This window comes from Condylura cristata, unplaced genomic scaffold, assembly GCF_000260355.1.
Source record: "Condylura cristata isolate star-nosed mole 26May11 unplaced genomic scaffold, ConCri1.0 scaffold00017, whole genome shotgun sequence".
Taxonomy (NCBI): Eukaryota; Metazoa; Chordata; class Mammalia; order Eulipotyphla; family Talpidae; genus Condylura; species Condylura cristata.
In genome coordinates this window covers 28312893-28334170 of record NW_004567118.1, presented here as the reverse complement: position 1 = coordinate 28334170, position 21278 = coordinate 28312893, and the positions used below count along the sequence as shown (strand labels likewise).

At 37.1% G+C, this 21278-nt stretch overlaps 1 protein-coding gene across 7 annotated transcripts in view; it reads right to left on the bottom strand.

Moving 5' to 3' along the window:
* The window catches only part of MYH10 (myosin, heavy chain 10, non-muscle), a 130013-nt gene that overhangs the window by 48133 nt on the left and 60602 nt on the right, over window positions 1–21278 (bottom strand). For all 7 annotated transcript variants that reach the window (XM_012726191.1, XM_012726192.1, XM_012726193.1 and 4 more), the window contains 9 exons: window positions 19294–19357; window positions 17560–17658; window positions 15883–16026; window positions 15527–15622; window positions 12301–12419; window positions 11478–11630; window positions 7593–7766; window positions 2807–2980; window positions 2483–2597 (listed from right to left, as the gene is read on the bottom strand). In XM_012726191.1, the coding sequence (XP_012581645.1) occupies window positions 2483–2597; window positions 2807–2980; window positions 7593–7766; window positions 11478–11630; window positions 12301–12419; window positions 15527–15622; window positions 15883–16026; window positions 17560–17658; window positions 19294–19357 (1138 nt within the window). The remainder of the gene's footprint in view (window positions 1–2482; window positions 2598–2806; window positions 2981–7592; window positions 7767–11477; window positions 11631–12300; window positions 12420–15526; window positions 15623–15882; window positions 16027–17559; window positions 17659–19293; window positions 19358–21278) is intronic.

Here is a 21278-nt window from a genome sequence, read left to right as displayed (position 1 = left end):
GGGGGGGGCGTGAACAAAAAACTTGGAAGAAAGCACTTAGGTACAATACACAAAAGAAAAGCAACCCTTTACACAGTAGTGCAAGAATCGACACAGCACACGTCTGTACTGCATTTACTGCGCTATATATGGATTAATGAATAAATCTTAAAAAAAAAAAAAAAAAGTCAAAAGTGGCTCACAATGTCAAATAAGTTTCTAAGTCCAGGGCCCAATTTTCTTTATTAGACTCATTATCCCCCAAATACTTGATTCTCTTTCTCAATCAAAATGAACAGAGAAAATTTATTCTCAAAACTTCTGTTCCTTCTTTCCCAGGCATCCCTCCCATGCGTGAGTTTTCACCCTTAGTCACTTCACATGAAAACCCTGCTTTCAGTTTCCTTCACTTAAATTTCATGGAACAAACCACTGCTTTACTTCTTCAGGTCTAGACTGTTATTCCTCTTGTGAACCCACCTACTGATGTTATTTATTATTCAATGAAGTCAGCTCCACTTGAGCCTGGCAGTCGGGGCCCTCTCGGCCTGGTCTCAACCCCATTTCCTGCCACTCTCTCTCTATTCACCAGTTCTACAGTCCAAATCAAACACAAATCCTTGCTATGATTTCCGACTGCTGCACTGTAGGCATTCATTCCATTTGCTTACCTCTAACCCTTTTTCCCATGCCAGCTTCTCTTCTCGAAATGTGACCTACCCTTAGATGCGTTTGTTCATGTAAACCTATTCTCTCTTAAATGTTTCAGGAGTGACCAGGACATAAATGCTCATAAGTCAGTGCTAAAAAAAAAAGAAAGCCTTGTACTTACTAAGTGCTCAGTAAATGACAGCTTTCATTATCTATTCAACAATTATTACCCTTCAAGAGCAAGGAAAAATGCTTCTCCTTCATGACATTTTCTTGAGATTGCAGGGAAAAGATGCCCCTAATCAGGTGTTTGTTGCTAAAGTGCTTTCTGTATCATCCATGTGGCATTCTCCCTGATATCTCCAGTACCCAATGATCTGCCCACACATTTCACTCTCTTTCCTGTGGTCTCAGAACAAGGAAAGTGCCAGGAGGAAGGGTGAGTGTGGTCTAAACTCTGTGCCCTAAACAGTCATGATGGGGTTGATTCCAAGAGAACACAAGAATTTACGACTGGCAGCATTAGCTCAATCTCGTCTTTTTGTGACACTCTGCACATGCTTTTGACTCACCTGAGCTGGCCTTTCCAGCATTGGCCCTATGATGGACAACTGGAGTTCAAGAGTCATTTCTTCGACTCTAGTTTCAGTTTCTCACATCTCACTTGAACTCGCCCTAAGAAAGAGTCCCTCATCCATTCAGGCACTGAAGAGTCCACCTGAGGTTCCTCCTCTTACCAGCCCTCATGTAACAGCTTTCCAGTGATCAGGTCACTGCAAGTAGTAGTATGCACTTTGCACCAGTGAAGACTTTTTTTTATCCAAAGGTACAAAGATAAAAAGCATTCATTCTATTTGTCTGAAACCCAATCTTTCCCCCAATCTCTCCTTTCATAGAGTTTTGGGAACATCGTGCCACCCCAAGACACATGTATGTGTGCAGCGTATCCACCCACATTCCCTCTCAGTGACCTACGTGATCATCCTTGACTAGATGGTCATCTTTCCACCTACTCACTCTCCTTGTGCTTATTCTCTTTCCTTTTGCCCCAATTGCTCATATTCTTTCTTCTCTGCTTTCTGCTTTTTCTTTCTTTCTGCCTCTGAGAAGACAGCTAGATTATAGGTCTTGAGATGCTACACAAAGAACAAAATGAGAGCCAGGAGAAGTGAGTCCCAAACAGGCCTGGTCTTAGAGTCAAGCTCTAGGCAGGACAGATCTTGAGTCAAGGTTCTACATGGCTTGAGGCCAAGCAAAGAGATGGGTCACAACCAGGATGAAATGTAGCAGTTAGAACTAAGCTCTAGAAGACACTGGTTCCCATATGCATTCGGACACAGTACTAGTCTATGATAAAGGTCACCAAAACCCTCACCTGATGTTCATGCAAACAAAAAGAACTATGTGCACTGATGAAAATAAGAACAACTGATCTATATGCAGGGCACATGAGTTTATTCACCAGTCACTGTGTGTGTATGCAGAAGGCTGGCCCTGTGAGAGGTCGAGAAACCCAGCTGTCCTGTGAACAACACAGAGAAATGCATAAACAGGGTTTCTCAACCCTCTTGGGTTATAACTGAACCAAGACCAGAATAACTCAAGACATTCATATAGTTCTTTATGACGTGGCGTCTAGAATGTTTACACACTTCCCCCAGCATCTGACCAAGAAGGCAGATGGTTTGCTACTCAAATATTCTTAAAGTGGGTAAATTCCGATATAACGGCAGCCCTGCTCTAGGGAAAGAGTTTTAAAGTACAAACATATCTACCCGTGTATTTATTATACTAAGCCTTAGTTGTAAAAGAATTGAGGCAAGCTTAGTTACAAACATAAGCACATACTTACCATCCTTCCAAAGCTCTGCAACAAATCGGTCTGATGACTGGTGCAGGAGGGTGGCCACATTATCGTTGAGCGGGTCCATGTTCTTCATCAGCCACTCATCTGCCTTGTAGTCCACCTAGTCCATAACAGGGCCAGACGTGTAGCGACGGAAAAAGCAAACAAATATTTTAAGTCTTAAGCAAAAGCATTCAGTTCAAAATGTGGTTGTCTCAAAGGTAATGCATTTTGAATGTATCCTATTTTAATCAGCACATTGTTACAACTATGACCAAATGCAGAAAAATTCCAAGCGTGGTACTATGCACTGAGTTGCTTGACTCTTACCTTCCCTGCATAGTGTATAATGCAAAAATCAGCTTTGTCTTTTAGTTGCCGAGGTTTCTGAAACTTGGAATGGGAACCTTGCTCTTGAACCAGTTTTTCAACAAAGGTTTTATCCGTGGCTTTTGGGAACCAGCATTCTTCATCCAAAAGGGCAAGGACACCAGGAGGGTTAGCCTGATGATGAGAAGGAGAATCAACAAGTCCTGCATATTCCTTTAAATATCAGTTTCCCACTGGGTTTGGCAGTTTAATTTTCAAGACAATGCAAGAGATTTATGAAGATCTATGGAAACCAAACTGCTAGGATGCGAGGTAATGTACGAAATACAACTATAACTTAAATCTCAAACTGCTAAGTAACTACTGGTAAGAAAATGAATGTGGGACTTGTCTCATACATTTATAAATATGTCAATTGTATGGAAACTAATTTCAAGTAGATGGTCCCCAAAAAGCAGCAAATAAAAGATATGTGAACAAGAATTAGGAGTTTGAGAGACAAAACTGATCATTTATATTCACAGACTGGCTGGATAAAATACAAAAATAGCTGAAATGCTTCAGACATTTTACATTCTAATCACTGTAAGTTTCTGGTTAAGTGATGATTAAATAAAATGTGCCACGTCATATTACTACCATTATGTAGATTATATAGAAGGTGATAAAATAATTCGCTAACCAACTTTACGTATTTGTTTCAAAAACACTTGATAATTTTATTTCACTGACCCAATTCACTGAAAAAAGGCCTAGAGACATTAAGATATAGCGATTAATTTAACTAGAGACCAGGGAATAACAGCTAATGGGTACAAACCCCATTTTGGGGATAATGAAAATACTGTGGAATCAGATAGTGGAAATGGCTGCATGGCTTTGTGAATATACTAGAGCCCACTAAATTGCATACTTTCAAAGGGTGAATTCCATTCTCAGGAAGTTTGAAAATCAAGGAATGATTTTCATTTCATTTTTTTGGAGGAAAGTGGGATATATAGGAAAGGTAAATGAAGCATTTAACTAGTGATTTTTTCTTCTATAGTACTTCTGAGTCATCACCTGGTAATGTGGCAAGTCAGTGATGTAAGACTGAAAGCAGTATGCCAGGCACGTTTATGAAATCAGGATTCGGAATAAGTGTCCATGAAAGTTTTCTTAACTCACATGGCTTTTTTGGTCACAAGAGAAGTACTGACTCTCCATAAATGTTTTGAAAAATTAAATAGAGGTTACAGTTAAATATAATGAGTGACATAATGTGATCAAAGAAGGTAGTGGTTAAAGAGAATGCCAGTAGGTAGAAGAAACAGAATTCTTCTGCCAGAACTCCCAACATTGAGCCATGACTTCTTGGTTTTTTAGTTTGTGGTTTCTCTATCTGAGCAGAGAAAGAATATAAGCTAAACCAACTGGGGTTGGGTAATCCCAAAGAAGCTAAGATTCAGAGTGCAGATAACTTGTGGTGTCCTATTCACCTGAAAACTTTAAGAAATGAAGTTCCATAATAAGATAAGTGAAACATCCATCTTTCTACCTTAATTTTTACATTTTATCTCCTTTTAATGAAAATATTTTCAGATCTGAAATAGAATCCCAAATGTAATCTTTTAAAAAACTCAGTGGTAGCATGATTATGAATATGCATTATTGTGTCTCCTTATATTTCTCGAGTTCATTGCTCAATGTCAGGATCATTTCTTTTTAATAAGGACTAACTAAAACTGTTAGCTTGGGAAACAATGTTTCTTTTTAATGGTTAGAGCAATAGCAAGGGTTCTGTAAGGGCTGAGCCTAGAGGCTCCCTATTACCACTGCACCCCAAATTAGGCAGGAGTTGGGTTTTGGGGAACGATTCATTCATATATGCATGTATGAATACATGCATTTTCTCGCCTCCCCTCACCACACCTCTGGCCTGCATTTCAGTTCTTCAATGCATGGATTGTAGGCCAGAGATGTGGTGAGGGGAGGTGCAGACTGGGGCAGACTGTGGCAGTGGGTGAGACAGGAGAGGTTCTACTATGCCATATGTGTGTCAGCTCCCTGCTGGGGATCGAACTCAGGCCTGAGACTTGACCCTAGGCCACCAGGGAGGCCTACGGGCTAGATTTTCAAGAAATGAGATAACCCTGGCACAAGATAGGCAGTGTCACTACACATTTGTTTTTTTAGGTATTTTCTTTCTGGAGAATTTTGCTATCTTCAAAACAGAGTGGGTACATCAATGGGATTATCCTACACCACTCTATTTTATAGTTAAATTTCATACTATAATAAATACTGACCAAGCTTTAAAAATTTTTTTTTTATGATCTATGGATAAGTAAAAAATGTAATTCTAAAGAACTGTGAAGACTAAGTCAACATTAAATCTTGAGTTCTCCCCCACCTTCTGAGCTCTCTCTTTAAAAAGACTGGATTACTAAGGCAAGGAATAAAAAGGGAGGTTTTTAAAGGTTCTGGGGAAGAGTCTATTTTAAGTACTACTATATGAAATATAAGAAGGAAGCAAGAAGTGAAGAAGGGTACAGGAAAAGGGGAAAGAAAATAAGGGGTTCCTTCTGTTCCCTGCCCCTAAGTACCTAGGCACAACTGGCAGGTCCTCCCACTGACAATACTTTCTGAACACCCTATCATTTTCAATGTGTTGCTCACCTGTCCTTTCTGACCATAAAATGTGGACCTGGAATGTTCTCTTACTTGCTCCATAAACTCCATATTGCAAAACCTGCTGTGAACTTTATGTAAATTACCCAAATCAATGCTTAGTTATGTTTTATTTTCCTATATTTTAGCAGTCAGTAAAATAAAATCTAAAAGTTAGCCTACTGAGGTCTCTGCCTTCAAGTTCAGAGCATCACTGAGACCTGATCTCATGTAACCAATGAACTGGCCACCAGGTTTTGCTCTGTTCTCCTGCTTCAAGATCAGGTACCAGAGGACCAGGACCACGCTAACTACTCCCAAATCTCCATGGGGTCCCTAATCTCTGCATTCGAGCTGTCACTGAGGACTTAATAAATTCTTGTCATCTTACTTTTGTCCTAATCCAATAATACTTATACTTAATGTGTACAAAACAATCCAAAATATAGACACCAAACACTATTTGCTTTACCTTTACCTTGGTTCCCTCCCACCCCTACCTTGTGAGCTAATATTAAAGTTGAAATGTTTAATTTCCCCTAGCACTCTCATTTTTTTTTTAAAAAGATTTGTTTATTTATTCATACAGAACTGGGGTACAGGCCAGAGATGTGGAGGGTGAGAGGATTCACCAGGGATAGAGTGGGGAGCAGAACAGGCAGATGGAGGAAGTACAATGCTGAGGGGAGCAGCGGGCGGGCCAGGAGAGGTCTGCCACACCATGTGGTCACCTCCGGGGCAAGCAGGGACCGAACTCATGCGGAAGTGGCTTTAGCTTCTTAGTGCAGTGCTTTAACCTGCTGCGCCACCAGGGAGGGCCAGCACTCTCATTTTTAGAGTAAAATTACCATGGTGGAAAGAAGAAAAAAACAGTATAACAAGTATTTTATCCTGGGCATAAAGCAAAAGAAAAGCAACTGAGTATAACAGTAAGAAGAAATGTATATTGCTGAGATCCACCAAGTCATCAAATCAAATAATACTGCAAGGGACACAAAGGCAGATCCTTTAAACTAATTTGAGGCTGCTGTTCTAATAATGCAGCTACAATTTTCTGAAAAGCAAAATGACCTCTCATCAATGAGCCAAACTGAATATTATCTGTTACTTTCCTTAAACGCAAATCTCTAATGTGCTGTAACTACACTGGTCCCTCTAGGTTTTTCCTCTCCCCTACTTGTTACTGCTCTTTCAGAAGGGGCTTGGTGACAGCTAGCTCTCTAGACATTTAGCCTTCAAACACCTTCAAGCATGAGGCACAGGTGGCAATCAGAAACTGAGTAGCAAAAAACGGGACTGCTTCACAGTCTATGTACCTTATAGGAAAAAATCTCTTGAGCTACTGATAAAATATACCTACTTGCCGACTAGTAGAACTTTATGTAAATTACCCAAATCAATGCTTAATTATGTTTTATTTTCCTATATTTTAGCAATCAGTAAAATAAAATAACCTCAGCTATTATCTTGTTAAAGCAAAACCTAAATGCCAGGAAATAAATAGCCAAATTATCAATATTTGAGATATGGAGTAAATTATACATGTTGAATAAATTATATACAAGCCTATACATTCTTATAAATTACAAGAATCTGTTATGTGTTCTAAGATTGCTATTTAAATACATTTGTCTCCCAAAGCCCTAAACAGCCCAAATCTTAAATCTGCTAAAATAAAAATATCTTTCTACTCATGAGAATAAGCTTTACTTACTTGAAAATGGATTTACAAGATGTAGCTTATTCTCAACTAAATGAAATATCACTGCACAGCCTGGCAAGTGTGCCAGGTGGAGCCTACACCCTCTGACTGGTACTGAGAACTAGAGGTAATGGAGTCACCAGCTGCACCATGGCACCTGCCCTTATTATAAGGAATCAGGGTTACCTTAGTCAATATGTTCACACACACAATAGGGATAAGGCTCAAGAAAACGAGAGCTAGAGAAAGGTATTAGTGATATACTATTTACTTTTTAATAGTTATCAAAGTATTACCTTCTTAGAGAACTTAGATTAGAAAATTATCTCAATGATGATTAGATAGGGTAATTTCTGTCTCAAATTTTGCCAAGTAAAATTTCAAGGCACTGCTTGGGTATGAAGTGAATGTAAGATAGCACTTAAATACTCTTACAGGTCTCTCGATCAGGTCAATGCAAGGCTGCAGATCTAATCCAAAGTCGATGAAGTTCCACTCAATGCCTTCTCTCTGGTATTCCTCTTGCTCTAGGATAAACATGGTGTGGTTGAACAGCTGCTGCAGCTTCTCATTGGTGTAATTGATACAAAGTTGTTCAAAGGAGTTCAGCTACAAAGGTTGAAAAAAGTTCAAAACATGGGGAGGAGAGAAGGAAAACAATCATTAAGAAGCTCATATAAATTGTTAATTAGACATGAAATACATTGATTCTGTCTAATGATTGTGACTAAACCAAGAGGATCTCAATCTCTTTCACACATTAAAACACACACATAGTAGATATGCCAGATCACATTACTGAAATGTGAAATTACAAAATAATAAACAATATGCTAAATGAAAGATCTACAAATTCAGTGCTTATTAGTGAATGATAGAAATGAAGAAGTAGTAAAAAAAAGAAATCAAGATTTGGGAAGACCAGAGCCAGAGAAACAAGCATATCCCTAAGTTTTAAGAGGTGCACACAATAGATCTGGTACACCCCCACCCTATTTTTTACTTAGGCTCCTGAATCCAGAGTGAGTTAAGAACAGAATAATCTTTTCTTCACAAGGCAGTTACTGAGTTCTCAGTCAGGTGACACACGGAATGTACTCAGTAAGTGTGGTCTCCCCATTGCTTTTCTTGCGTTGCCTAATGCAATGTTTGACCTCTGTCAGGATCAAGAGTCATACTGCACTACTCTCATGAAGTGAACTGGAGCATCTTTTCATGTTACAGACATTTATCTGGGAACTCTGCCCATTTTCTCTTGTGCTATTAGTTGGATGGAAGAATAACTGGATGAATTATTAGTAATCATCTTATATATTAGAAGTACATTAATAGTACTCAGTAATGTTCATATGAGTAGCATGTGCTCATAAACAACCACTTTCATAAAAAGTGATCTTCAGCACTCCCTGGTGGCGCAGTGGGTTAAAGCACTGCACTAAGAAGCTTAAGCCGATTCTGCATGAGTTCGATCCCCGCCTGCCCTGGAGGAGATCCACATGGCATGGTAGACCTCTTCTGACCCACCTGCTGCTCCCCTCAGCAGTGTACTTCATCGATCTGCCTATTCTGCTCCCCACTCTGTCTCTGGTGAATCCTCTCAACCTCTGCATCTCTGGTTTGTACCCTAGTTCTGTATGAATCTTTTTTTTTTTAAGTGATCTTCAATTATGAGAGTTTTAATCAATCTCCAAAGAATAGATTTAAAGTAAAAAAGAAAAAACCAAACAAACTTTATTCCAATCTTCCACTCTATGGAGACATTATACTCAATTTTAAAATGAAGGAATGCAAGGAGAACAGGGGGACTATTTGCCTTCTTTCTAGCGAATCATAGAAATATCTGTAAGTTGCGCATTTGGGCTTATTCCTATTTGTAAATGGACTTGGCTTTGCCTCAGAATTGAGATTTTATTGCACTCCTGAGTTACATGTGGAATGGTATTTTTTTCCTCAAAAATGAACTTCTATTGTCTTCCACATTAAGCCACCAATCTATTCTAAAAACAGTTTATCTTGGGGCCCTTTCTGGTGTCACAACAGGTTAAAGTGCAGCACTTTGAAGCTGTCTGCAGCCACTACAGCATGAATTTGATCCTGGGCCAGGGAGCTGACCCACATGGTGCAGCAGACCTCTCCTGTCTCATCCACTGCTCTCCTCAGCAATGTATTTTAGTTGATCTGCCTGTTTTGCTTCCTACTCTGTCTCTAGTGAATCCTTTGACCCCACCCTCCCATACTGCTGGCCTGTACCCTAGTTCTTGTATGCATAAATAAATAAAAACTCTTATAACCAACTACATATTTTGAAATAATCAGCTTTTAAATTGGTAGTACATGGTATAAAATAAAAAATGTACTCAGGATTTCACTAAGAAGTCTCATCTCAAATCTTGTTCTCCTAACAGTCAACCGCTATCACTTCTTTCATATGATTCTTCCAGAAATATTCTATGCACTATGTGAAGTCACCTTATTCTTTATAATGAATGTATCAATTAGTTGAACGACTTCCCAATGATGGGCAGCAATCTCCTCACAGCAGGCATGAAGGCCCTTTCCATTTCTTTCCCATGACAGATAAACTTTAAATAACCTTGCATTTTTAAGGATTTATACACATTTTTCTACTGTCTGTGTATTCATATGTCAAACCGTATTTCTTTAATTGACAGTTTTTTATTTTTACCTTTTAAATCACCCTTATTTTTTCAGAATTTTACCATTTAGTTTTTATTTTTCAATTAGTTTTAGAAGACTAGTTCACCCCTTCCTTGCTTACAGTTCCTATTAATGGGTTTGAATGTTAGATTTATCAATTTTGGGAAGATTTACAACTATGATATTGAATTTTCCCATCTAACTACAAAGTTAATTTTTTTTTCACTTGTTCAAGTCTTATTTTTCACTGTACCACTGTAAGTTGTCTTCAACTAAATCTTACCTATTTCTTTATAACTAAATTCTGAGGCATTTTCAGTTTTTGTTGCACCTGGAAATAGGGCTCTTGTATTCTATCTTCTCGTTATTTATATAGAAAGGTGACATTTTCTTTTTAACCCAGCTAACTTTCATGATTTCTCAAGTTGTTTGTATTTGTAAATCAATACTTACTAATCTCTGACTATAGGAGTGGAAGTTCAGCAGACGAAACTGCTCATATCAGATAACAGTTCAGATTTTATGAGGACAGACATTAAATTTTTAAAGAGGTTCATTTTAAAACAAGGCAATACAATACCCATTAGTGGTCAAAATAGCATACCGATCCCAAGAAGCGTTTAATTTAGTTTTTTTAAGATTTTTTTTTTTAATTTATGCATACAGAACTGGGGTGCAAGCCAGAGGTGCAGGGGCAGTGAGAGGATTCACCAGAAACAGAGTGGGGAGCAGAACAGGCAGATTGAGAAGTACACTGCTGAGGGGAGCAGTAGGCAGGACAGGAGAGGTCTGCTGCGCCATGTGGGTCAGCTCTGGAGCCGGGGGTCGAACTCACACTGAAGAGCAGAGCCTGCAGTACTACGCTTTAACCCACTGTGCCACCACAGAAAGCCTTAATTTAGTTTTTATGTTTTACTGAATATAGTCAGTCCATTAAAGGAAAGATTAAGATATAAGTTTTTAGGAGAGCAAAGTTTTATCAGTTTTTGGCAAAACCATAGCAAGTATATGACTACAAATGTCTGACAGTAAGTACTGGTATTTGGTGAAATCTAGCCACATCAATAATAAAATATACTTAAATCCATCATCAAATCCTGTGGTTTTTTGTCAGAACATGAATCATTATTTTCGACATTTCTCCATTTCACACTGTTATTCCTAATTCTCAAGTCAAGCCGTCATCATCCAACCCCTGGTTAACTACAGAGGCCTTCAGTGGCCCTACTGCTGCTTTGCTCCAAATCAGATGTACCCGACTCATTCCTCCCTTTGGCCAGTGAGATTTGCTGACACTAGCTTTCTAGCAGTTTCTAACACTGACGGATTCCTACACAGTACCACCAGACTTCATCGCATTATGCTGTGAAAACTTAACAGGCTGCTCAACTTTTAAGTATGTTTAATCAGCTCCACAGCAGACGCAGCTGTTTGAAAATCGGCCTTTCCACCATAGCACCCTTTCACTTCATTCACAAAGCTGAAATTTTAGAGGTTAATCACTGGTTACTGTTTGACTCTCTACTAGAATGGCAGGGACTATCCTCCTTATTTAAAATTATACCCCTCATGCCTAGCTATGTAGCTAGAACAAGTGAGTCTTTCTTGATACTTAATTAAACAATTAAATGGAAGAAAAAGGAGGGAGGAAGGGAGACATACCTCAAAAATTTCAAATCCAGCAATATCTAAGATTCCAATGAAAGATGCTCCCTGACGTTTGGTCCTGTCCAGAGCTTTATTAATACGATGAACAAGCCAGCGAAAGAGTCGCTCATAGGTAGCTTTTGCCAATGCTTCTACTGCAAAATCTGCCTATAATTAGACAACATCAACCTTTTATTCTGGAAACAGTCTCAACAAAACATTAGTAGATGTTATATGAGCTTAATGTCCTACTGTGCTCAAAAAACCTGAACTAGTACTTACTGGTTAACCGTGTCTCAATTTTACATATTAACAGAGGACAGGACAATTAACTATAAATTGGACATATTTTGGGGGTGGGCAAAGCTACTCAGCCTAAATATTCTGGGTAGATAGACTGCACAGAACCTCCAGGGCATCGGGAACTTATTTATACGGAGTACCTTTGCCCATGAGGTTCTGTGTCTTCCATCTGCCCAGAATATTAAAGAAATTCACCATGAAATGGGTAAATCAGCATCTATCAATATTCTGTTTGTTGGTACAAAGAAGCAGTGTGTCCTAAGACTGGGCAAGCTCTAGAATAGTGAGCTTTATTCTCCTGGATAATTTATCCTCCTGGTAAAATTTAAGGTAATATTTTGAATTTTAAAAACTTTCTAATAAAAAAATATGAGAAAAACTCAATTAGTATCAAGATACATCCATCTAATAGAACTTTTATTGATTCAATCTGTTAAATGCCAATGAGAAGGTCTAATGATTACAGTTTATCATTCAAACAAATGTGTCATTAAAAAAATATATATCGATAAGTAGCAATCTATATTAAACTTACTTGTTCTTTGGTCTGGGCTTTCTGCACATAGTCTCGGCCAACCTTGATACGGGGGGTAAGTATAGCTCGAGTAAATTCCATCACATTCATCCCAAGAAGATGGCAGAGTTTCTGTGCAACTAAAATGTAAATTGTTAAAAGACTGCTAACTGCTGGACTCCTATTTAGATCTAGTCACAATATATATAATTAATACTTGAAAAGCCTAAGTAATCACTAAGTTATATAAGAAATTAAATGTCTTAACGTTAAGGTCAGTTTTAGGCCTGATAAAAACACCTTCTATGCTTTCAAATTAGTAACACACTCGTGAGCTATGGCTTGGAGCATTTACTTATTTTGGGTAGTTAAATACAAATTACTGAGTCTCATGATCCATGAACAAAGGACAGAATAAGAAAAGTGGACTTTAGTAAGACAGTGGCAGAATGAATCCACTGGGTTTATCTCCATATGTTCACAACTAAATTGCAGCACAGCAAAGTCTATAACCCTGAAAGTTAAATGACTACATCGTATATCATGAGCAATGACCTGGCAGGAAGGGTAGAAAAACTTCATCTTAACTGTGTTTACAGCCAAGACTGAAGCAGTATAAAACCCACAAGAAGGGGGTGCTGCCATACGGAGCATCCCTACAGTTGATGTTTTCCCTACAGTTCAACATTAGGGATTTGGGAGCCATGGCACTGCACTGGGTATAGGGGTGCACACTGTTGACATCCACTAGACATACATTATTGGAAAATTATAGGAATAAAAGTCCAAGGTACGATTATAGACTCAATTTTGAGGTAGAACAGGGGGCCAAAACAGGTGGCCAGACCCAGGTAGGAGGGATCTTGTTGGTTATTTAGAGTCTGAGGGCATGATATTTGAAACATCTGCCTTACCTCCATCCAGGGTCAAAACTGAGGTAAAACTCACTAGTGAGAGTTTAAACACCTAAATCTTGACAACAGGAGCAAGCAACACACCCAGAGTAAAGCTCTTTACAGGAAAAGTGACGAGAACAACTCCCATCTTGTGGTCCTGTCTCAACTACAATCTGCACCCAGAGCTGATCAAGTGTTCAAACAGACTACAAGCTGAAGCTGGCACAAGAATATCTGAGACATCTGGGAGAAGAAGCTGGCAAATGGAAAGGGATTACAACTATGGAAGCTTACCACGCAACTATGATATGAGAAACAGAGCAGAAAGCTTGAATCCCTGATGCTTTGGTGCCCTGCTCACCTAGATCCTTTATACCTATTACTTCTTGCTGACTCCTGCTCTCTGGTCATTGGAATAGGTGCAAAGGCAGCAGTCTGAAAACTTATCCCTACTACAGTCTATGAAAACTAAAAATGAAGATACAGAAAAACATATCACAAATGCTGGAGCTAAAAGAAACCCAAGAGAAATCTCAAACTAGCAGAACAGGTATAGACATTTATTTAAAAAAACAAAGAACCATCTCATCATCAATATTCACAGATGGCCTGATCCAAGAAGCTCTAAGAGTTCCAAACAAAATATCAGATTGACACACTCCAAGATACACTATAGTTAAACTGTTAAAAGCCAATGACAATACAGAATATTAAAAGCATTGAGAAAAAGAGGAGTGGCCTATAAAGGAACAGTGATTGGACTATCTGTGGACTTTTCAGTAGAAAGCTATTTATAAGAAAGAAATGACAGGAGATCTTTCAAGTGCTCAAAAACAAAATTTCCAGTCTAGAATCTTCTACTGTGCAAGATTAACATTTACCATCAAAGGAAGGGAAAGGAGCTTCAATGAAATACAAAAACCTAAAAGCATTTGTCACCATCAAGCCACATATGAAAAACATGCTAAATTGGTTATTATAAAGCAATAGCAAATATAGAGGTAACCTACACTATATTATACAACATGGAGGAAGAGGAGAGGAACAATGAGGCTATTAGAACAAGTCTGAGACAAGACCACTTAATGGGTCTCAGAAATTAGTCTGCCGTATACTAACCTCAGCAGAACTTTCAGACAAAAATCAATAGAACATATAAGACAACAGAAATAAAACATAAAAGGAATTTTGAGAAACAAAGAGAACAAGATGGAAATGAGCAGTTAGGTCTCAATAACCTTAAATGTAAATGGCCTGAACTCACTACTAAAAAGGTATAGTGTATTTGAATAGATTTCAAAACAAAGTTCAACTTTCAGATGTTTATATGAAACCCATCTTATTGCTTGTAAAGACAAGCAAAGATTTAGAATTAAAGGCTGAAGCCAATCCTATAAAAGCAAATGGCAGTCAAAAAAAAAAAAATCAGGAGCAGTTATATTAGCTAGACTTCCAATAAAACATAGTAATAGGAGATAGATGTATTAAAGAAATGACACTCAAATACATATGACCCAAATGATAGTTCACCATAAGATAATTATAAACAGAAACAGAGACTGACAACACAGCAATACTAAGGGATTTTAACATCTCACTTACAAATATGGACTCATCACCAAAACAGATAATAAGGGAAATTAATACTATTCACAAGCAACTCAAAAAAAGATCAAAAGTTTGTAGAAGGAAATAAGAGTGGAAATAAGTGAAACAGATCAAAAAGATGATAGAAAAGATCAAGTAGAAACAAATATAAGCTTGATCTACCCTGAGAGGAGTTAATATCAAGCTAGTACCACTGAAAACGCCCAACACCCAGCTATTAGTTTCCAAATACCATTCTTCAACATGAAGAACCTTGGGGAAATGTCCAATTTCAGGGCTGGAGCAAGGAAAACAGAAGATGTGCCTGGAATATTTTGTGTTGCCATAAAGAAATTATTTGGGGGAAAAAAAAAAAAGAGATAAGATCATGTCAGAATAACCTAGGAACTCACTAAAATGGTTTCCAGTGGCCAATTTGGGAACAAGAATAATGATAGGTTTATAAATACACAGAGTAATTAAGAGTCCATTTGTCTATTTGATTAAATACATAAAAGAGTACGGAATCAAAACAAGTGAAAAAATGAGGGGCATCTCCACTGCCTTACCCTTTGCCCACATCCTCATTATGGAGTTACCGGCCATAACTAGACCATAACAAGGAGCAGAGTGTGGAACCAACACTCTACTCCTGAAAGTCTTGTGGAATGCCCAGGAGTGCTTTCATGCTTGCCCTGTAACATGTTCTTAGACAACACCACAAATCATATAAATGAAAGTAAGATCTATACTCATCATTTTACCTGTATTTTCCGGCATGGAAGCTTGATCAGTATTTCGCTCTTTTTTGAAAGAAATATTTCCAAACTGTAGTACTGAAGATACAACTTTAAGCATTGCTTTATATTGGCAAAATGAAAAAAGAATAAAAATATTGCATCAAAATGTAGCAGAGACCAAAAAAAAAAGCAGAGACATATTCATTTGTTTTAGTAAAAATTAACTATTTGAGACTTCTCAGTAAGCTATGTCTCAGGATTTCCTAAAATTACAGGCAGTTCTCATTAGTTCCTCAAACATTTTCTACTTTAGATAATTTACTGCTAATTTGTAAATCTTATACAAGTGATAATTGGATTTTTAAAGAAATCATACATACAGAGAATCTCTTCATGAGAAAAGCCCATGATATGCATTGCTTCCATTGTCTCCTGAAAGTTATCTTTGTCTTGTTGTCCCGGAATGGGAATATAGCCATTGGAGAGAAATCTATAGTTATTAAATCCTTCAAGAAGCAAATCGGCTAAAAAAGAAAATATAAAGGAATACAACTGAATAAACATCCATCACTAGAGTAAAGCACAACTATATCAACTAGACTGAATTTACAGGAGAACAGTGGCTCACCACCCAGTAATTACACTACATTTCTTTTTCTTTCTTTGTATGTTCATGTTAAAGAGACAAATATATACAGTTTCCATCATTTGGATGAATGAAGAAAATGGTGTTGTAAAACTGCCAAGTTCAACATTTTGGGGTATGGTAATTTGAACAATATCATATCTGAAATTAGAAAACAGGAAAGTGATATAAAACTTTTAAACAACTGAACTGTATTGTTTGGGAAAGCTTTTAAAACCATTTCTTATATTCCTATCTTAGCAAGAGGTAAACATTATGGGGTCATTATGGATATATCTGAATATAAGATAAACACCCAGATGCAGAAATGTAGACTGAGTACTAGCTTATGCCCTGAAGCTCTTTCCCTAAGCCAGTTTGTGCTCTGGTGTGCTTCTGAAAAATGTGCAAAATAGGTCGTTACAATGGAATATTATAATAGGGACCGCCACTGAATACTAGTATTTAGGGTCTATGAAATTAAAGAGAAATTAACTTAATCTTTTGATAAATGTTTTATTGAAAGCAGGAGAACGTTTTTAGGGGTGATGAAAACAGATAGTTATTTATCATTGATGTGCTTCCCAGCGTTCTCAATAACTAATTCTCTTGCTCTCCTGCGGATCATTTCCTCTCATTACCCATCCTTTCATTCTTTCTACACCATTTAACTTCTAGGGACTGCCAGCTTTCTTTCCCTATCTTCTTATCAACACTTTGATCTTACCATCTTGATTTGTTACTACTGCAGTTATTGTCAGTCTGAAGGGGGGGAGGGGTTTCTTTTCTTCACTATTGCTATATACTCTGTAATATTGAATTTTGAGCTTCTTATTGGCATTTATTTCTTGCTTATTTGTTCCCCTTGCAGATTTTTCTCTAATTTCTGGGTTCCATGATTTCAGTGGTTAGCAAAAATCTATGCCCTAGATAAGTAAAGTATTACTATGTATTTATATCTACTATGATAGCTAGACAAATTATATAAAATCATTTAAGAGCATCATTAAATTAGAGACTCAGAAATAATTAGAAAATTATGCATCTTCTACTCTTTTTTCAGGCCCGGTTAAATTCTAAGCCAGGCAGAACTGTATACTACTTTATCTTGCCCAATCTTCAAGTCCTTGTGATTCATGACAAAATAAATAAAAATCCACCAGACTCTGTCTAGTACCATTATTTACCTTAATTTTATTAAAAGTATTTTTCTTTTATAAATGGTAAACAGAACTTGTATAAAAAATTAAAGAGAAAAAGACAAAGATAATCTCATGGCATTGAAGTTTCGTTTGCATGACTCAGCCAGCAAGAATTTTGGTGTGTATATATATGAAATTACTGTTTCCCCAAAGTGGTCTGTCTCTCCAAAAATGTTTAGTATTTCAAGATTTTCAAATGAATATAAAATAAAAAAAACACTGCAACTTACACTTTAAGTGTTCTCCTGCTCCAGATAATAACTGATAAAAGATATGAAAAGTACGCTCATCTTTTGCTTGACGAACAGCACGAGATTTTTCCAGAAGGTCTGAGCAAAGATGGTTAAGGATTACATTGAAAAGGTAGTTCTCATTCAGTGCTGTACAAATTTATAGAACATTTTCTTTCTCTTTCATATACCAATTATCCTGTAATGGACCATTCTTGTAAGTGAAAAAGAAAAAATATGCAATTATGTTTCTTGCTAATAGACTGGGAGGGAACAAAGACTGGGGTACTTCCCTCACTTTCACTCCACCCTACCACTACTCTGGATTCAAAGAACACAGCTCTTAAAGATATATGTGTAAGAGGTGGTAAAAACTGAAGGCAGGAAAAGTCTTATACTAGAATTCACAATTTCACAAACAAGGTCACCAAGGAACAACAAAGTGCAGAGCTAGCAATTAAATCTGGACTACATCTGTCACCACAGATAAAATTTCCATGAGTTCCAGTTAGTGACTAGATTAACTGCTGGCCTTCCCTTTGCGGCTCTGGAGAACTACAGCCACCAATACCCACAGACTGCTCCTGCCTACCCACCTGGACTTCCCCAGGGCAGGCCACTCACTCCCCCGTGTCAGAGACTGCTTACTGCCTGTGTTTGTGGGCACAAAGCTGAGACTTGTGTTGGTTCTCTGCCTGTCATGTTTCCTGCTCCAGGTATGTCACTGAATAGAGTCACACTGGGCTCTCACAGGATTCAGTTCCAGTGCTCTGGAAGATGATTGCCTTTATTAAACTATCTTTGGGGCATTCCAAAGAATCAGCCCTGTATGTACTATATTGCCTACATTTTTAATGACTATCCCAAACATTCTTCACAGCTGGTGAAAATACATTCAAATGAATGATACCATAACATGAAAATATTTATAATGTGATATTTATGAGTAAAATCTGGATCCACTCCTCTGCCATTTTCAAGAGCTTCTTATATTTTCTGAGTATATTAGACACAAAATATTTTGAATTAACAGTAAAATTTTGACTGATCCCTTAAGTGAGGGATAAAAACAATGTATTCCCATCACTGGAAATAATTCTAACAAGTATCAGAATTGTCATCTGCAGTCTTTCTAACTGGTATACTATTATATGGAATTATTCCATTATTCTTCGATCAAGTAAATTCTAAATATACTTATATCTTAAGGCCATGTGACATTTAACTATTCTAAATACTTAACACTATGTTTTATTCTCTAGCAGATTCTCCTTAACATGAACTCAAACTACTTTAACTGTATTTTCATGAAGACTGTGTCAAAGGAATATGTTCACCTTACAAATATCAGAGTTAGAAGGTAAAAAACAGGCTAACAACAACAATAACTAAAAAGTAGTTTAATATGACAGTAGAAAATCTTTAAAGCACACAAATATTTCCAGTAATCCTCACCTTTGAAGGCCGGGGAGGCCCTACACATCTCCAACCACTAAATAGGTTATGGCCCGGTGTTAGAAACAACTCCAGCACCACTTGGGAGTTCACACTCAGTAGTGGAAGGCATTAGAACAAGTGACAATCTCTGAATAATTGGAAGGCAGCTATGCTCATCATTATACCACCCACGCATCTCTGAATAACTGGAATGACACTATAGAGGGGTTGCCTTGAGGCTACAGGGAGAGTGAATCATTCTTTTATCTGGGATTATCCAATTATGAAAAAGGATACATGTTTCAATGTTGGCCCCGACAATGTAACCAGTTACATCAAAGTTGATCCGAATAAATTTGCCCTAAAAATAAATTAAGAGGATACTGAAAATAAGGACAGAAAGGATTTGAACATTATATAATAAGACAATGTACCCTTCTAAATGTCCATTAAGTAGTTAGAAGTGTTTCCTAAATATTGCCTCAAATAAAATTATAGAAAAAGCCTCAACAAATTTCAAGAGAGCTACCTGAAACCCCAATCATAACTTTTTAAAGGTTTTTCTGAAGTTACGAAGTTATGAGAGATTCTAATGATTTTAAAGGAACACTATTATCTTGTCCTGTAATGAAATGAATGGATTTGAGAGACTATGAAACTGAGTAACAATGATTATCCAGAAGAGAAATCTATTCAAAGAGATTCCAAAATGATCAAAAAAAAAAAGGAACAGAATCATATTTTAAAAAAATGGAGTTGTCTTCTGAATCAGTTTTAACACATTTCTGAGAAATATTTAATTGCTTTTCTACATAACTGTTTTAGGAAAACAGAAACTAGTAATTATAATTCATTTTATAAAGTTATCAAAACACTAAATATTTAAATCGGCAAAGAAAACAAAAGTGAGAAAGCAAAATAAGCAAATATGGTTTAATCTTACTTATATACAATATACACTTTTATATATATATATATATATATATATAAAATAATTATCAAAAAAGGATTACTCCACAATGGATAGGAAAGACAGACTAAGCATACTATCATATGAAGTCAAGGCATTGGAAGGTGATTCTAAAACTTACAGGGAAATGCAAAGGACCTAGAAGAGTCACAAAATTTTTTTGAAGAGGACCAGAGCTGAGAACTCACACTACTCATTTGCAAAAAGCTATATATATTTACTCAGATAGTGTGGTACTGGTGTAAGGCTAGAGATAACAGATCAATGGAACAGAGTATAATCCAGATATAAATCACATATGTGGTCAATTCATTTTCAAACAAAGGTATCAAGGTCATTTAGTAGGGAAAACACTGTCCTTTTAACAAATGGTGCTTGAAAAAGAAATACCTAAAACAGAGTACATATACCCTTACCTAACATCATATACAAAGATGAACTTCTATCTCCTAATGAGGTGCTCTTCTATCACCAAAGTTAATGAGGTAATTTAAATTCCATTAGAGACACAAAGCAAATCCATCTCTCAGAGGGTACTTGACTATTAGTGGTGAATACTTTTGCAATCCCCTTGGGCTTCCCATCACAGTAAGCACTACTTTTATACAAATAATCACTTTACAGAACCAACATGATTATGGCACGGAGATGCTGGTCTAATGTGGCTCAAACTTAAGTGGAACCAAGATGCTGCACTCTTAATACTTGAAAAACAACCTGGTATGGACACTTCAACAGGCCTGAGAGGTGTTATGGAAACACAGGAAAGAGCAGGCTGCACACAAACAATGCCCATGGAGAGAGCCGAGGGTGCTACAGCTGACCAAGTGTATTGGCTTGCTTCAAGTGAGATTTAAAGGAGTTCTATGATGGTTTAAATTCCTTAAAAATAAAACTATTGGAAAGCGTATAACCCTTGACACTAGGCAATCTGATTTTGACCTCTAAACTGTATGGGGCACTACTGCATTATTTTCAAGAAATACAAAATTCTGGCTAAACAGTATTCAGAAGTGGCAATTATAGGCACATTCTCTTTCTCCAATAGCACCTCACTTATTACTGCCCTTGTACTGTCAGTGCAATACTGGATTAATATTAAAAACTTTGACATCTCATAATTTTATCAAAAAGAGGAAGACTTTTTTTGCTCCATAATTCTAAAACATTTTCAGATTTATATTTAAAGTACTAATTAGAATGATCAACTCAAAGAACTGCAATTGCACATAAATCATTAATTTCCTTCCAATAACTTTTTTTTTTCCCTTCCAATAACTTTCACAGAAACACCTGCTTTGAGCATTTGTGG